This window comes from Diuraphis noxia, unplaced genomic scaffold (assembly GCF_037042655.1).
Source record: "Diuraphis noxia isolate RWA-SAM2 unplaced genomic scaffold, SU_Dnox_SAM2 contig0003, whole genome shotgun sequence".
NCBI lineage: Eukaryota > Metazoa > Arthropoda > Insecta > Hemiptera > Aphididae > Diuraphis > Diuraphis noxia.
This window is the reverse complement of record NW_028301713.1, coordinates 77,851,133-77,866,509: the sequence shown is the minus strand read 5'-3', so window position 1 is coordinate 77,866,509 and position 15,377 is coordinate 77,851,133. Positions and strand designations below refer to the sequence as shown.

The following is a 15,377-nucleotide window of genomic DNA, read 5'->3' as shown; positions in this document are numbered from 1 at the left end:
ATAAGATCAGTAATTTATCAAATCATACCGGAAGGCCGAAGTACTAAATAGTGTAGGATATCGGATAATGAGAGTATTCCAATGACTTTGTCTTCTGCATCTACAATCACTAGCCTATGTACCTGAAAAAAATAACAAAAATATAAAAAATAAAGTTTTACAGGAACTAATTTAAGCTTTCTCTTACCTCAGCGCGGACAATTTTTTCAATAACACTATATAATGTATCAGTCAGGTGGCATTTTTGTACACCTTCAAACCAATCACTTCGATGCTCATTGGCTTGTTTTAATGTAACATCTAAATTATTATATGTACGTTCTGCAGCTAAATTCTAATAACATAAGACATCAATCAAATATTTTTGAATTTTTATTTTTTATCCTTACAATAATAACTAATATATATAAATGATAACTTACAATAACATCAAATTTAGCAAAAATATCAACAAGTCGACCTTCTTGATCAACCATAGGTAAAGCAGATACTCTGCGTTCAACAAATTTCTTTAAGGCTAATATAATAGATGTTTCTTCAGACACTGTCTCTATATTTTCAAAAGTGCCAATTTTTAGTTCTTCTAAACTTTGAGATAAATATGCCGGTTTGGGTAAATCATTAATCTGAAAAGTCAATACAAAATTTTTTTATAGAACACACAGAACATTAATTATTGACTGAGTAAAAAACAATTTGAAAAAAAAAATAAAATTCAATACCCTTACGTAAAGAAGCAGAAAACGTAGTATGCGTTTATGTGTAACAATATAAAGAACATTTCCAGTTGCTGGATCAATAACTGGAAGCCTGTGTATTTTATTATTTATTAGAGTTTCAATAGCATAATATAATGACATATCTGGGCCAATGGATATTAATTCTTGAGGACGATCTTGATGTAATTCATCTGAAACATAAAATTATATTTAGACAAAATGTTCAGCATACCTTTGAAATTATACATAAATCATTATTTTTTACTTCTCCAGGTATCCAACTTATGTTCTTCTAATTCTTCCATACTTGAAGACGAAGAAGAGTAATACTTTTGTAGTATCCTGATAAAATCTGTAATAGTAAGCATGCCCACAAACTGTTGACGCTTGTTGTCCCATAATGGAGCAGCTCGCACACCATTGTAGACCAAGGCAAAAAACGCTTTTTTAACGATCAACTGTGTATCGAATACAACCAATTTTGCACTGGTTGGTATGAGATCATAAGTTTTATGAAAGCGAAAAAATTTCACAAAAATCTGACTTTCGTCTTCGACTAAAAATTAAAAAGTTAGCGATAATATTTAACTTAGCATGTGATAAATTTATAGGTAACTTTATTATTTTAGTTGATAACTTACCCAGGTCTTTTATTTTTACTTTTTCCAAGAATGGATCGGCGACGGGAAGCTAAAAAATGAATACAAATATTTAAAAAATAAATACATTCCATTCAAGTATTCAACAAAGGCATTTGAATACTTACACCTCTGGAATCCCTGAACAATATTGCTGCATGTGTAGGATCTAAAAGGCCATCAGAGTTTTTCCTCGAGTTGGATATAGTGCCCAGGGATAGACGACGAGTTTCAGGGTCAAGAGAACTTCTACGTAAAAGAGCTCCTGGTAAAATAAAATCAATAATTATGCATTAAATTTTATAAGAGCAAAAATTATAAAATAAATGAATTATTCATACAACAAGTATCATTTTATTTTATAATAAACATCACAATACTATTTATTCTTGTTGTCGTAACCTTTCAATGTCAATAGGTCATGATCATAACGCATATATTTCATAAAACAATATTGAAATTAAAATGACAAATTTTATGACGACTTATATTTCATGCATATGCAATATAATGTTATAATCAGCATTTAAAAAGTAATGCTTTGAAATGTTATTATAATTATTATAGGTAGTTAATAGATAGACAATATTATCACCATAAATACTATTAAGGCAAAATCTATCTTCCATATTATAAGATATAAAATAATAATAAGATAAAGTATTTTACGAGACAACAAAAACAAATAAATTTCAAAACTAACATTTAATTTACACGAAAAATTAAATTAATCTCTTAGAAATTCAGAAAACAATTTTAATGATAATTATTATCTAATGTAGTAAAAGGGCAAGAAATAGACATGAAGCGTCAATAATAATAATAATAATAATAATAATAAAAATAGTATATTATAAATAATATTATAATATAGTATAGCAACGTTATTTTACAGTTCAATAAAGGTATAACATCCATTAATATTATACAATTTCTAGAATACGTAGGTACATCAAAGGCTTAAGTTCTCAGTATTTCCAATGTATATAAATTAAAATGACATAGAATATAAATCTATATAATACATAATATATAAAAAGAAAATTAAAAGTATATTTTGTATATTAATTTAATGTTATGTCAAAAGTAGCTAATTGACAACAAACGGTAAAATTTAAAATCATGTATTATTAATAATTTTTAGATTGATACATTACTATTGTATAATAATGATACAGAAAACAATATGAATTTTTGTGAAATATAATGACTTATTGTTGTGGCGATGTACAATGTAATGATATTTTTAAAATCTTATAATGGTATAAAATGAAATTTAAATGTGAAACTGTCAAATCTTACTGATACGCCTTGTACACTTTTACAGATAACTAAAATTAAACTAGAATTGTCCCACATTTAATTTTAAAATCTTTTAAAAATTTAATGTGTTAATATTATAGTGGTAAATCAATTATAAATCAAATTAATTAAGCCAAAATATTTTGGAAGTAAAAGAAAATTAAAAAATGCGGCTGTCATATTTAATGTTGATTAAAAATGTAATAAAGGTTTTATACAATTACTACAAATAATATATAATATATACGAAGCACACTTTTTATATTCCATTTCAATTAAAAATATTAAGTATTTTTGTCTCCTAATATTATAAATTATAATGTAATTTCGAATTTTTTTCTCGGATTACAATAATTTTAATAATTCAGTAATTACAAATAATATCTCCAAGACCGTATTCTTATTTCGTAGAATCTATTTATAATTGTTCAATCAGAGCACAACAAGTATGAGAAAAAAATGAGTTTTACATAAAAAGAATTAACATCATAATCTCTGAGTGTGCTACAACACACACACACATATACCTAAACGTTGTCATTTTATCAACAGTAATTACATCGATTAATGACCATGTTTTATCATGATCTTTTTTTTTTTTCAAGAATAACACGTCAAGTCGAAAAGTTGAAGACTTTGCGCAATTCAAACACAAACGTCAACGCAATCAAACTAAAGAACACCTATTTAAACTGCGCGAATGAGACGAACACGATTTTATGACGTAGATACATATACAGAAATGTAAAACATCGACAAAATTATAGACCTCTGTTAAACAAAAAATTCGCAAGTATAAAATTAAATATACACAGAGACAGCTGAAGGCGTGCGCATTTTTTGACACAATATTTAAAACCAACATGTTTAACGATCTACGCGCATACTACCTATCTATATCATAAACGTCTAGAAAACACAATGAGAATCGTACTTATCTTCATTGCAGAGTCGTAGGATTTAATATCTTTGGCTATTAATAACATTATCGTTAGTTATAAGCGTTGTAAGTTATAACTTATAACTTATTTACCCTTCGCAAGAACACGGCTTCGACTATCATCGTCGGTACGTGTATTTATAGGATGTTACCGCAAATATTGAAACCGGTTGCGTTAAACCAGTTACAAAGTTTCGTGTACTACGGATATTTAATATTACATCAGCTACAAACGCATTAGATCTGTATTGAATACAGTGTATTCCTCGATTTCCTTCTTTTTCTCGTCCAGTTGACGCGGAGTAAATAAAAAATAAAACCGAACTGTACTGAATCTCAAGGACTTGCATTCACAATGGCTATAATATATTACTTGTTGGTGTGACTATGTAAATAAATACACAAGTAATATAATATAATCTACTTACAATAAAACGAACCTTTGACGTTTAATTTTTGCCTCCACGATAACCGGTGAGAATTTTATTTTATACAACAACAGCGATTTACAGTGGTTCACATAATATTATATTAATCCTATAGACTTACTCAGATATTTCTGAGGAGGAGGGGTTAACTCTGTGTATGCTATTTGACCAATTTTCGACGGCAAAATTGTAATGAAAATTTCTAACCACATTTATAATTACTCTAGGATCACTATATTGTGGTAGAGGTAACAATTAATAGATAATATTCTTTGTAGGCATACATTAGCATAATTTATCTAACAATATGTGTTTAGGATTATACGACTGAAATATAGATAACGTCACATTTGCAAGACGAGAAATAATAATATTTTATTGCGAACAAGTGTCGGGTGATAACAAAATAATATTTAAGTGTTATAGTAAATCGTCATCGATCGCGGAATTGGGTGCAAATAGAATTGCTGTCGGGTTGAAAATGATGTGCGTCGATGACCGGCTTCAAAAAAAAAATATAAAAACAAAATTCAAGGTCGCCGTGGCCACCGAAATACACGTTTTTTCAATGTTCCTTGTTACTATTATGCATGTATTATATTATATCATAATATTATACGTACGATATTATAATATCGAAATGCGACCACCACAATTGAAAAACTATACATAAATGAAATAATTAGGCTGATAAACCGCACAATAGTCATTATAATTATTTATTGGTGTGAAATTATTTTTATTTTTTAGACGTGTAGACTTCGCACACGACAAAATATAATAAAAAATACTATGATGCCAGCGAATGAACTATATAATAATATTGTAGACAGTAAAATTACTTTCTTTATCAGCCTATAAATTATATATAGAACCAGCTACTGCAAAGATGTAGCAATACGACATCTTATGGGTATGCCACATAATAATATAAATGTACGTCTGGTGAGTGCAGGTGAATGTGATACGGCGGAGAAATCATCGAATCATAGGTAGCCTTTTGTACTATATAGGTAATAGGTATATATTATTTTATCGACAAATACTGGTTAATATTCGACACATGTGACTCTTCTAAATAATATGTTTTTCCATTATATGATTTATATGTACGAATGTACGATTATTACGATAGATACTTCTAATAAGGCATCATAAATGTTTCTATGGGTTATTGCACATGCATCGAGCACATGACAATTATTCTTAATATAGGTATACACCCCTTTGTCGCAAAGACGATATTATTTTATATTATTAACTGATAGGAAACGGTTTATCTCGAATTTGATGACAAAAGTTATTACAATATGATCTCCTGCATCAAATCATGGTTAATGCAGTTGTTTCATATATTTATAAACAACATTTATACCGTTGATGTATAATCTCTCACTTAGCTAAAAAAATGATCCTTATAGATTTCTATTAAAAAATAATATCTAGGTAAATATATCCTGCAGTGCCGTAGCTAGAAATAGATGGGTCCTACTACAGATTTAATCTGTGGCCCCTTTAAATAAGATCACATTGGATGTGAATTTAGGGGATGCTGAAATAATTGATGGTACACAGATTCGTGGAGGGCTTAGCTCCCACAGTTCACAACCCCACTAATAATATAATAAACTGCATTGCAATAATTTTACATTTTTACTTATTCATATTCTTACTTTTTAATTATAATACAAATATAATCAATTACAATTTTAATTAATTTTTCTTCAATAGGTACTTTGTATAGACAAATTAATAACTAAGAATAAAATTGAAATTGTATAAATGTTAATGTAATCGTTACTCTTTATTTATTTAAACTGTTAAGCAGCTATACCGTACAAAATATTTTATGTATTCAAAATATTTAAAAATTAATTATATTGTTACATGTTATTATATTGGAACTGAGGGTGCTGATTTGAAGCCTGGGGATGCTATATTATGCTAAAATAACAACGTACTAACAGCATTATCATTATATTACGATATTAAAAAAAAAAAAACTGTTCTTAGCATAGATTCTTAATTCTTGTATTATTTTATTTAAGCATGGGCCTCATATTAGAAATTGCAACGTTGGGCCGCGGTGCAATGATCGCCCGCACCGCGGTTTCTACGGCAATGAATATATATCATATTATTGTGATTATTACTACCGAGATATTTCAGGCAATATTTGATTTTCGAGACACACTTCAGTATAGTTTGATTTTCAATTCTTAATCGTCTTAACCACATCGACGCCTTATATAAATCTAAATGGTTATATTATCAACCATTCCCTCACATACCGAACGGTTCGATTTGAATGCTCTCAAACGTTATTATTATTATTATTATTAATACCTTCTTTCAAAATGCTCTCGAATATTTTATACGCGTCACCGCTGTCAAGTCGCTGTCGAGTCGACTGTTGTTGCAGCAGCATTTTCCTGGTACCGTCGTCCAGTGACTTGGACCTGTTTCGGAACTGTACGTCTTTGGGTACGTCTAACAGACACGACGCGTGCTGGTGACTGGACACCCGGGTTTCCGCCGACGGCAATTGCTGCTGGGGCATCGGTACCATAAGCGCAGAGCTCTTGGCGACAGTCAGCGACGTGCCGCTATTCTTTGAGGTACCGGTAAGCGCACGGTAAGCGTCGTGCAGGAACGACGTGCGTGGCGACGACCGCCTGCTGGGGCTCGGCGATCGGGATGACGGCGACAACGTGTACACGTTTTTCGGCATCGATTTTGGCGCGATCGGCTCGTCATCCGGCGGTGTGATGTGGCACACCACGTGCGGCTTGGGCATCGCCAAACGTATAGGCTTTGCAGACTCAACTTCCATCGTTACGAGTTTCACCGACTCACGGTATGTCACAGTATAAATATTATTATATTATATAGGAGCCGAAAAATAAGGTACTATCTCCGCGGTCTGGACGAAGGACTTATAATATGCTTTCAAACGAAAAAATTGTTTCCCTTTGCGTATTATTCGTTCACGTACAGCATAAAGTATTACAAAAATTATACTGTGTGTACGCACACCGTTCGGTCGGTTTTGCGTATAAACACACAGTAATAATAATATCTTGCCGTGTACGCAGAAAATTACAAACAGAATCGACGTACGGAGCGGCGATTCTACCCGACGTCTGAAGCGGAATATTATAATAGCACAGTGCGTAGTGCTGGCCTGACGCGCGCGCGCGAAAAAAACGAGCGTGGCGAAAAACGTGCGCGTACGACTGGTTCGAAAAACGAAGCACAACGATCCAAGCCACTGTGCTCTACCACCACGACCGGCCGGCCGGCCGTCCACCGACGCCGTAGCGGCGGCGGTTCTATTTCCTTCTCCCGACCCGAACGAGAATAAGCGCAGGGAAGGGGTCGGCCGACGAAGCAGGGGACGAAAGAAACGCGCGACCGGTCCCACGTAGACACGAATAATATGATATTCCAATATACAATACTATTAAATTATGTTTGATTCCGATCGACTTTGACCGGGTATGTGGTTTACCGGCACAAGTGTAATAATAACAATATAATAATATTATTAATATTGTTATTATGTAGGAAACCAACCGCCTACGAGATCAGAACTACAACGAGCGCGGTGCAGCGTCAAAGGTCAATGACGAATACATTTTCATTTATTTATTACAGTGAGGCAACTCGGGTATAAACACTATATTATTATATATATGTATATAATAAACATAAACGGCGAACTTTAGAATCAAATACAATTGGTAAGTATAAAGGTCGGGACATTTTTTTTCTATTGATATATTATTATATTCAAAGCACGAAATATAGTAAAATAATATCGTGTTTCACAACAACCGTAAATTACTATAGTGTGCAGCAGCCAGCTAACTACTGCAAAATAAAAATGTATTATATAGTTACTTTACTACTAAGATACTATATTCGAGTAGACTTATATTAATATATTATTTATATTTTAATATCCCCTAAAAAAAATATCAATAGATAAAATCCGTATCAAACAGACAGAAGCAGTATAATTGAGACTAATAAATGTCAAGTATCATAGTTTTTTATTAGTTTACAAAAAAAAAAAAAAAAATTAAATACGTAATTGAGTTTATATAATAATATTATACGAGAATTTAGTTATAGTATTGTAAATAGTAACTATAATAATGTAGTAAAATGTATTCCAAAATTTAATGTATACATATATTATATATTTTCCTTTCTTTTTCTTGTATACATTTTAACTAAAGTAGGTTAAAAACCTGTGTTGTTGAAGCCTTAATAAACTTTGAAAAAAAAAAAATTTAGTTATACATATATTTGAAGGTACTTATTATATCTGGGATGTTATTTACCAAAATTAATATTATACAAACTAGAGTTGATGAATATAGTGTACCGATAAATTTGTTATTATTAAAGTGGGACTTAGTGTCCATAATGAAAATTCAAGTAATAATATGATCCAAAGAAAGATTCGAGCATTCTCGATAGGTGTTAGTAAACCAATTTTTTTGATTATAATAATTTATGAATAGCGTAGTAATTTAACCCTATCATCTAACGTTTTAATTTATATGATACATTTATAACATGTACTATACATATAATAAAATATGTATTCCTTGCAACTACTTAACAAATCTTCGATTTTACAATATTATATATCTTAGTTTTTTAAATACTCCTTAAATACTTATAATAATAATAATTCAATGGGACTAGTACATAATAATACAAGAAAAAATTGAAAAACATGTAGAATAATAATGATTGTTTTTATTTATATTCCACTAATTTTTCTAAAAGTTGCAAAATCAGATCAATTTAAATAATGGCCAACAACAATAAGACGACAGTAATGTGTACCACACAATAACAAATATTTTAAATAAACAACTAAGAATTTTAATTTAAATAATCAAATAAAAATTGAATTATAGAAAACAACTAGATATGTATAATATTATAATATCCCAGTAAGATAATAATAACGAAATGTAATTATTTTTAATATTTTTTAATTTGGCTGATAAAGAAGTATAAATCTTCCATTTGATATCTCATAGTTCATACAATACATTATAATTATTTTATTACATAAGAAATAAGATAGACGTTATACGTTTTAATATTAGTGGTTTAATTATTAGATGTTTATAAGATTAATAACTTTAAATTATTAAAATGTTTTAATCATATGTAAGTATTTATATGATTTTAAAAATCTTCCTTTTAATAAAATACCTATATTTTTAAAATCACAATATTGAGGGTTTAAATTTGCATAAAAACATAATGCTTAAATCGTCAAAATTCTCTACACTAAACACTTAATAAAAAAAAGATAATTATTAGATGTGAATTTTTTGGTTTATTATGATTTACACTGATTTTTAGGTAAATATTTTATTTTTAGTTCAGCATAATATTAGATATTATATAATATAGTCACTTTAAAGTTTAAAAGAATATTAATGTATAGGATATTTAAAAAAATTAAAAAATCAAGAAAATTTTGAATACAAAATTGATAAACAAATATAAATTATAATTGTTACCTATAAAAAGGGTAAAATAACTTTGAAATCTACATAATTAAATTACTGTTAGATGATATAAAATAAAATGCATTGGATTTATATTTTAGTATTTATTTTATAAATTTTCTCGTAATTCTAAAATTACAATACAACAAATACGTGTGAAATTAAAATCGTTAAAAATATAAATAAGTACAATACAAAACCATCTTACATTTTCATATAACATGATACCTATACGTACGCAATAATCCCCCAAAGAAACATATGATTAGAACTGTGGCAATACTGAGATTTTCATTAATTTGTGTATGAGTGACATAATGTAGTGAAGAGCTCTAGGTCGTCAATGTTAGAACTATTTGACCTATTATCAAATTTAAATAGTCTCGTAATGTTAAATGTTTTTCTATTTCTCAATTTTAAGACTAGGCAGATATCATGTTCACCTAACTTTTCCATTATATAATTATGTAATTTTCATTTGTGGTATTGTAGTTTACAATGCCTAATACATAAAATACATCAATATAAAAATTGGGTTATGATATAAAGCTGTTAAAAGGGTTAAATGAATTATGTATAAGTTAGTTTCTTACAGAATAAAATACAAGTATATCATTGATAATGTGATGAGGGAAGAGGAGGGGGTTAATTGGAGGTAAAAAAAGGTAATTGGAATTTAATTATTGTTTATTAAGTACTAGTATTATGCTAAATTAAAAATATGGGCTCTGTACGCAAAGCAAACGCAGTCTAGGTACCTACCTATATACTTATCTAAATATTTATAAATCATAATAAATGGTACTAGGTAGGATAATTAAGTTTAAAATCAAGTACTAACTGACAGGTTGTAAGGGGAATATATAGAACTTGTCTGTCTTACTTGGTATATATATAGTAATTTAGAACAAATCGTCGCATAATGGCCAAACTTCATACAATCGCACATTTTTATAATTATGTGTGCATTTATAGGTAGAGTTCGATGAGTAAAATCTTAAAATCTTAAAAGATAAGTGTGTAACATATGCAAGCAAGTGTATGGTTACGTACATTATGGACCATATATAAGTAACTATACACATCAATTTAATCGACAAAATGATTTATTGTAGATAAAATTGAAACTTTTTTCAATTTCGAGGTGTTCAGGAAAGGATCTAAGGATGTCTGTTTTTGGTGGGCTGATAAAACACATTTGCCTCTGTGCCGTTCCCTGGTTTTGCGAGGCACCCTGGGCATAATTAGAATTCGAGGTTCTAGACTTACAATATTATATACTAAAATATTTGGAAATATTTTATTCACATGATATATTATTCTATTGCGTATACGTGAGTCCCTGGGCGTGTGTTTCCCTAGCCCTGCGCTCAGGACAGCACTCATTGCCTTGCCAATTGGCTAAAATTTTATCCAAGATCCCCCTACCCCGTAAATTTGTTCTAGATCCGTGCCTTACGGTGCTAAGTTTTGATTTTATTTACGATCGATTTTGTATACTAACTTACTAATTTTCTAAAACAAAGTGGAGGTAACTATTAGAAGAAATATCAAACAAATATTCAAAATTACAGTTTTTCAAAAAATAAAAACTAAAATAAAAATTATATTATATTGATTGATTCGAGTAGGATAGGCAAATACCTTAAGCAGGCATATTGTATATTAAACCAGTGGTTCTCAACAGGTGTGTTGCCAAAAAAATTGTTTATTCTTATTATAAATACTAACAACGTCATTATATACATACCTATATTATGACGTTATGGCGATATGATAGAAAAGAGACAAGGAAAACAATTGGGAAGGTATAGTATCATTTTAAATTTACATCAAACATATAGGTTAATAAAAATCGTTGCTTTTTCTAAAATCCATTAATTGTTTAAAAAGCGTGTGTCCATTTTAATGGATCTAAATTAGGGCGTCGTCATAAAAAAAGGTAAAGAAGCACTACAATATTTATAAATAAATTTAAATTATAAAACAATGTTATAAAATCGTAGACGTAAATACGATATAAAAATTGTACACATATGACTTAATAAACATCAAAAAATAATTGTAGTGCTAAGAAAAATATGCTGTCTAAGAAAAAAATTATGTTTTTACACTTTTAGAAACACTACATCGTATTCAATAAATGTATGTACCTATATGCAATAGTTTGCAGATTTGATATAATCGTATGGAATTGCATGTGAAAATATTTTAATTTAAGTATATATATATGAATAGGTTACAAGATTATCATAATGCGGCTGTAGTTTCTAACTAAAAATTAAAATCTGGTTATATTATTGCCATTCATCTAAAAAGAACAAAAAAAAAAAAAAAATGATTTTACCACAGTGAAAAAATAATAATACGAGTATACCTTCAAGAGAAAATAGTGTCAGATAAAGTGGAATCAAAATCTTTCGACTTGGGCCAATGATAAGTTTTTTTATAGTTGCAATATAAAGTGACTTTTTTGTTCGTCATGTTAAGTAAATGCATTTATATGTATGAGAAAAAAAAATTATGCATATAATAAGAAAAAGGTGGACATATGAGTACTGCTCTAATATACAGTAACTATAGAGCATGTAATTGTAGATATATTATATTCGAATGCAATAATAGATCATTACATATACGAAAAACGATTATGAGCGGATATGTTGTGTCATTCTAGAATACTGGTATAAAAAATCTTATTGGATAATTAAAAAAATTAAAAATCTCATGGATTTAAATAGCATAACATAAGAGCAATTTTTTTTTGATAAAGGTAGAAAAACTTATGGGAATCTTCTATTAAAATTTCAAGTTTCAATCGATATACGTTTTTGAAATACAGCAAAATTTGAAAAAAACAATTTATATGAATTCATTTATCTATCCCTAAATTTAAAATATCGAAAAAATATTAAACTCAAACCGCTTATAAAAAATTAATGTAACTTTCAGGTTAACTTTGTTTAATTGTTAAAAGTAGAACAATTTGTAAGGAATCATCCATTAACATTTTTTACGTAAGCTATGATATGAAAAACATATAAATATAATTTACCAACTTTAAATGTATATAAAAAATATGGTTTATGTTTCTTTAATATTTTTAACTGCAATTAAACCATCTTATGACCATTGTGATAAATTTTCAAGGTTTTTTTGGTGACAAAAAGTTTTTAACAAAAATATAAGCTTTAAATAAAATTTACAAAATTCAAAAAATGTCTATCAAATAATAAAGTTCAGTCAAAATACGATTATTTTTAATTATTTAATTAATTATTTTTGAGTTATAACAAAAAATAAAATAGTTTATTCTAGGCCCACTGAGTATTTTCAATTTTTACATTTCTAATAAGTATACCAACTAGATTCACTTTTCTATCAGAAAATATGCGGGTGTCAAAAATTGAAGCAATTTAGTAACACAAATGTTAAAGATGTATAAAAAATAACACTTATTAATGTAAAATATACAATACATTCATTCCCTACACTCAGAATTTAAAATGTATCAAGCCTTTCCATAATTAGTTGTCATCAAGTCACGTAAGTAGGATTCATTTTATTTCTACGGCGAGGATATTTAGATTTAGATAGTTTTGCAGGCCCACTTAAATATTTAAATTGACATGTAGTGCAAAATTATTTTGTGTATATTGGATTAGATGTAAAATAAATTAAAAAAAAAAAAAATGTTTTCTACATTATAAATAAATTAAATAATTAAAATGGTTGGTAGGTAGAATATTCTAAGCTTGCTGATAATCATTATTCTATTATGCTTACCCTTGGGGATTTGATCATAGGTTAGTTTTTGTTAAATTACGGTGTATTGAGTGTGGTCTGCATATATAACAACAGGTCAGGTGGCTATTTTGCCCAACAAGGCAACAAAGATTATTCTATTCACCATAATAAAATGTTATTAAAATCGTTTTCGATAAACCTAATAATATGGATGTTATAATAGGTATTTAATTTGAGACAAACTATAGACCAATTTTATTAATATATCTATACAGGAACTTGAGATTTTACCCGACTAATGCGGGTGAACTAATATTAATATAGAGTTTTCTTATATAGATATCGAACATATTAAAAAGTAACGTACACAATTTGAGAGGTTATAAACTTAGATGCTATAGGTGTATTCTTTAACAATTTGTATAATTAAAAAAAGTTTTTGATTTCAGTATGTATAACTTGCGAGGAATTTTGTATTAAACTTTCAATCTTTTTGATCGAAAGACTTTTTTAATAATTTAAATAGAAAGGAACTACAAAAACCTATTAAAATCAGAAATATCCAAAATATTATTCAAAATTATCGGTACATACTAGTGTTGCCTCCCAGCCATATTGTAAATAAAACATTATAACTCTGTGACTCTGTTCCAAAAAAGAACGATCATTTCGGCCAATCGATCTTCACCAGTTGTTGCGCATCTCCCATCCGTTGACCCGTAAATGGGCAGTATTTATGCCTAATCCCAGTGTCGAGAAACGTCGGCTAGCAAGGTTGGGGAAATTTGACCTTTGGCATTACCGTAGACATTAGTTGTATGCACGAAAAGTGACCGTTCTCTTTTAGAACAGAGTATAGTTGGGTATGGTCAAATTGCACTTATTTTAGTCGAATTACACTTGGGTTTAAAAAAGGTAATGGTCGAACTGCACTCGGGTAAAAAACAGGTAGTGGTCGAACTGCACTTGGACTCAAAAGTATTTCATTAAAATTATCATGCATTTGAAGGGGTTAAACATTTAGTTAGCACTCATTTTCCTATAATTATTATATTATATTTTAAGCTCAAAAAACACAAGACCATCAACAACACGGTACCAGAAAAAAATTAATAATATTAAAAAATATATTGACTTATATACTCAAAAGCGTATTAAAAGGCTAAAATTTTTGAATACAGTTAATCATTACTACAAAAAATGATAAAAATGACAAATAAAATATATATAATAATGACAATAATTAAATTTGACAATTGAAAAAAAATGTTTGATAATAATATGTATAGTATAATATAATATAACATGATGTATAATATAATAATTATAATGCAAATATATATAATTAACATAATGTGATGTTTAAAACAATCATTTTTAACCACCAAAGATTAAAATCATTGTCAGTCCTAAGCAGTGGCGAACCCAGGGGGGTGGACCCCGGGTCCGGACCCCCCCCTTGGCTCATGCCATAGTATTTATTTTTATTTTATATTTTTAAAGTTACCTAGAAGTTTTCATCAAAACTTATTGATTAGAATTATTATAATATATATATATATTTACCCCAGACCACTTCGATAATATTTTATAGGTCGCGGCTCGCGGACCACCTTAATTGGTACCCCTATACGGGTAATATAATATACTATAAAATTCCCAACACTATACTAAAAATAGTTCAGATAACAACACAATACGGACCGGCATCTCTTTAATCGCGGACCGGCACCGGTGTAGTGATGTACAGTCTGTCAGTCAGTCAGTCTGTAGAGTCTGCGATATTTGCTACTATAATATACGTACTACATTATAAAAAAAAAATTATTATAATTTTTTTCCATAAATGTTGTGTGTATAGTGGATACTTGTGCTTATAATTTTCTATATTCGTATTTCGTGCAAACGTTAAAATATTATATTAATTCAGCCATGAAACGAAGTATAAATGACTATTTTGTATCAAAAGTGAGGTGTATAAGTAATAGTTCTAATGTGACAAATGATAGAGATGTTTCGGTTTCAAATTTAACACAAGTTCCAGACAAAGACCAACAAAA

At 28.9% G+C, this 15,377-nt stretch overlaps 1 protein-coding gene across 3 annotated transcripts in view; it reads right to left on the bottom strand.

Moving 5' to 3' along the window:
* The window catches only part of SNF4Agamma (SNF4/AMP-activated protein kinase gamma subunit), a 49,544-nt gene that overhangs the window by 1,053 nt on the left and 33,114 nt on the right, over positions 1–15,377 (bottom strand). For 2 of the 3 annotated variants that reach the window (XM_089224030.1, XM_089224029.1), the window contains exons 8-14: positions 1,486–1,622; positions 1,361–1,409; positions 985–1,275; positions 723–910; positions 423–626; positions 188–334; positions 29–122 (exon numbers count right to left, since the gene is read on the bottom strand). In XM_089224030.1, the coding sequence (XP_089080156.1) occupies positions 29–122; positions 188–334; positions 423–626; positions 723–910; positions 985–1,275; positions 1,361–1,409; positions 1,486–1,622 (1,110 nt within the window). The remainder of the gene's footprint in view (positions 1–28; positions 123–187; positions 335–422; positions 627–722; positions 911–984; positions 1,276–1,360; positions 1,410–1,485; positions 1,623–15,377) is intronic. The other variant, XM_089224031.1, reaches the window with a different exon arrangement.